This window comes from Papilio polytes, unplaced genomic scaffold, assembly GCF_000836215.1.
Source record: "Papilio polytes unplaced genomic scaffold, Ppol_1.0 DF824493.1, whole genome shotgun sequence".
NCBI lineage: Eukaryota > Metazoa > Arthropoda > Insecta > Lepidoptera > Papilionidae > Papilio > Papilio polytes.
The window spans coordinates 87,153-90,732 of record NW_013524711.1 but is presented as its reverse complement, the minus strand read 5'-3'; the positions used below and the strand labels follow the sequence as shown (position 1 = coordinate 90,732).

Here is a 3,580-nt window from a genome sequence, read left to right as displayed (position 1 = left end):
GGGCCGCTGCACGGCGAGGACGGCTGCCTCGGCAGGTACTACTGGTGCATCATCATGACCATCTCCTGCATCTTCTGCATACTTGTCTTTGTTATATTCATTGTGGTTATTGTTAAATACACTGATTGAAAGAAAAAAAGTTGTTTTATTCAGTTCACCCTCTCTCTCTCTCTCTCTCTCTCTCTCTCTCTCTCTTCTATTCCTATGTCCCCAAAGTGGGGCAGAAGGCGTCCACAGTACGCCGCCAGCTCGCTCTGTCTTGGGCTCTGCGTTGTATCTCGTTGTATTATTCAGTTCACTGGAATAAAAGAATCCAAACTCTGTTAAACATAATTCATTAGTCTTGGAATAACTATAGAATTAGTTGTTGCTAGAGAATTTGTCAGCGCAGTATCTTTCGGGTATTTGATCTTTGACGACGAAATCTGAAAAAGTCTGCTGTAAATTGTTACAGCAGATTTTTTTATTTACGTGCCAAATTTCAATAAAGTATATTGCACCGTTGCAGAATTATCTAATAATAAAGAAAAAAAAATAGTGTATCCCACGGAAACTGGTATTAATTCCGGTAATAAAAGTATCCTATGTGTTCTTCCAGACTATCCTCTACATCTATGCCAAATTTTATCGACATCCATTCAACATTTAGGCTACAAACTTTAACATGCATTCAAATATCGCATTTATAATATTAGTAAGATAGAACCAAATGATTTAATTGTTTTATTCCCAATCTTCGGCGCGAATTTCGAAAAGGTTTGAAATAACGTTAGATGCAAACAGATAAGCGTTACACGGCGTAATATAACGTATTGCATAGCATACATTCTAGTAAACACTGCGCTAACAGTACACAACAACATTGTAACAATTGCGTTTTTACGTTATTACCATTTTTTTAATTTTCGAAATGTACATGAGTCGGAACTCTCTCCCTTCATAAACACCGAATTTCAAACACTTTGTCGTCTTTGTTCCAGTATGTTCAGGATTGTACAAATCATAGACATTTCCAATGAAAGTGATTAAAAAAATATGGAGCAAGCAACACCGTTTTCATCTGAACCTCACTAGCGCTCCTGGTGGCAGAAGTCAAAATAAAACTAACTCTGTTAATGTTTAGAGTTATTTTAAAGTTAATTTAGCTTTTCGACGAGAGATGACGCATCATTTAAAAAAAAGGTTTCTCGGGATGCTTTTTATTTCTTTTAAATTTGACGCTCACACAACTAACGAATTGATCGCAATCGCCCAACGATTTGTTTTTATTTTGTAGGATTTTTTTCGATCGATTTTATTTTTAAATCTATAAATATGCTCAGTATGGGCGGATAGAAAAAGTAATTTTCTCTTGTAATTAAAAAACCCAAATAATCACGAATATTTTTAAAATTCAATGTAAACCATTGATTGATATACTGAGAAAAAATGTATTGATACATTTTGTTTACAATAAGCCTTTATCGACGCCACTAGAATGAAAAATATTTGCGTAGATGTCTTTTCTGTTACTCCCCCAAAGATGGCGTTGCGACAACTTTGCAGTTTGAAAATTCAACAGAATTTTTTCCACTACTTCCCAACAGATGGCGCAGGAACAGAATTTTCTAACTGCTGTTTAAACATTCCCCTCGTGTCATTTTAGCTATTTATCAATAGATGGCGTTGTCATAACTAGTTCGACGAGACTTTTAATTTTCAATATAGGTCCAAAAGGAGAGCGCTACTGAGCTAAAAGCAACTCCATCTGTATACATTTAAAGGTTTTCATAAATAAAACAACGAAATATTTATAAAATCCATATATTTAAGTCTCAAACAGGCCCACGTACAGTACAACTACCAACAAACAAACGGTTTTAGGTATTTTTTGATATATTTCATTATTTGTACAAATGATTTCAACTTACCGTTTTGTAAGCATTTTTAGATTTCATTCCTTATTTTAAAATCAATTTATCTATTCACATATATCAAGAAATACTAAAAGAATCATTTAAAAATATTCTAAATATCATTTCCCGTTACTTCAAAATGTGACAGTGAAGTCATTTTACAATTTATCTAGTCAGATTACAAACCGACAGATACAATAGGTTCTGTTAAATATATTTTCTTACTGTCTTTTACAGAAATATACAACACCTAAGTCAGAAAGGTAAAGAAGATTTACCTAAATCCAGATTATTGCCAAGAATGTATTACTTTCGTATTTTACAATTAAATTTAATTTATACTCGATATTTTACATTTCAAAGTGCGAATTTTACAAATCAAAGTTTTTACAAACGAAAGTAGATTTTACATTTTAAAAACGTTCGAATTAAATTTTCATAAAAAAACACTGAATTTAATTGTAATTAAGTAATAAAAACTATTTTCTTTAAAATGTAATAAAAATAACTTTTATATAAATATAAAATATCGTTTAATACGTCATTTCGGTTCCAGTGACGAGGGAATATCAATAATTACTCGATTTTCATATATTTATTACCTACAATTATTTCCTAAGATATAACTTACACATTATTTTTATTAAGGCTTGATTTCTTCAATAATAAAACATTAAAAAGTTATTTTTTAATCTGTTTTTATTCTATTTTCATGTATTTGTTTTAAATCAATTTAATCTACATCAAAACATGCATGCATTTGCTCCATCCATGCACTTGTTGGTACATGACACAACTGTGGACTATCGTGGCCTAATGGTGGAGTCTGGTGACCCATTGGTGGACTGTGATGTCCCATTGGAAGACTATGATATCCCATTAGTGGACTATTATGTTCCATTAGTGGATTGTTGTGGCCTATAAGTGGTCTATAATATCCCATAAGTGGACTATGATGTCTCATCATTGGACTATGATGTCCCATTAGTGGACTATGATGTCCCATTATTGGACTATGACGTCCCATTATTGGACTATGATGTCCCATTGGCGGAATGTGATAGGCCATTGGTGGATAATAGTGGTGTATTTGTCGATTGTGGTGAATCATTGGCATCATGTGGTAGCTAGGTGGATTGTGGTCAAATTTGCGCATGTTGACCATCAGTGGTCTGTAGTCAAATCTGGGAAAGTGGAGGAATCGAGTATTATGGTGAAATCTGGGTAAGTTGTAATTCAGTGATCTATAACTTGGTATTTGTTGTACCATTGTTGGATTGTAGTTATTATTTTGTTGAAAGATATATGGTTTGTGGTAACTTTTAGTTGGAATTTGGCGAGTTTTAGTTGAAATGTAATTTCTTGGCGTATAATCTGGATTGTCATATGTTTGTTTAAGTTTATATTTTCGTTGTTGTGTATTTGGAGTTTGGTATCTGTCTGTTGTGAGGTAATTGTTGGATAGATAGGCTTTAGGTAGTTTGTGGTCATTAGTTGGCGAGTGTAGTGTTGTGTGGTGCGAGTGGTGAGTGTGAGGGTGTCAGTAGTCGTAGTGGTCACCGTTGGCTTCTTCAGGGTTGTATTTATCCTCTTCTTCTGCAGGTTCCTGCTTGATGTGTACGTCCGGTGGCGGCAGACGGAACTGAGGGTAGTCTGAAAGAATGCGGGTAGTTGGTTAATTAAGT

General features: G+C 33.9%; 1 protein-coding gene across 1 annotated transcript in view; it reads right to left on the bottom strand.

Annotated features, from left to right (window-relative positions):
* Positions 1-1,787: 1,787 nt before the first annotated feature.
* Positions 1,788-3,580, bottom strand: part of LOC106111166 (U1 small nuclear ribonucleoprotein 70 kDa-like) — a 10,663-nt gene continuing 8,870 nt past the window's right edge. The window contains exon 5 of the mRNA XM_013293560.1: positions 1,788-3,571. Coding sequence (XP_013149014.1) covers positions 3,436-3,571 — 136 coding nt within the window. The 3' untranslated portion in view covers positions 1,788-3,435. The remainder of the gene's footprint in view (positions 3,572-3,580) is intronic.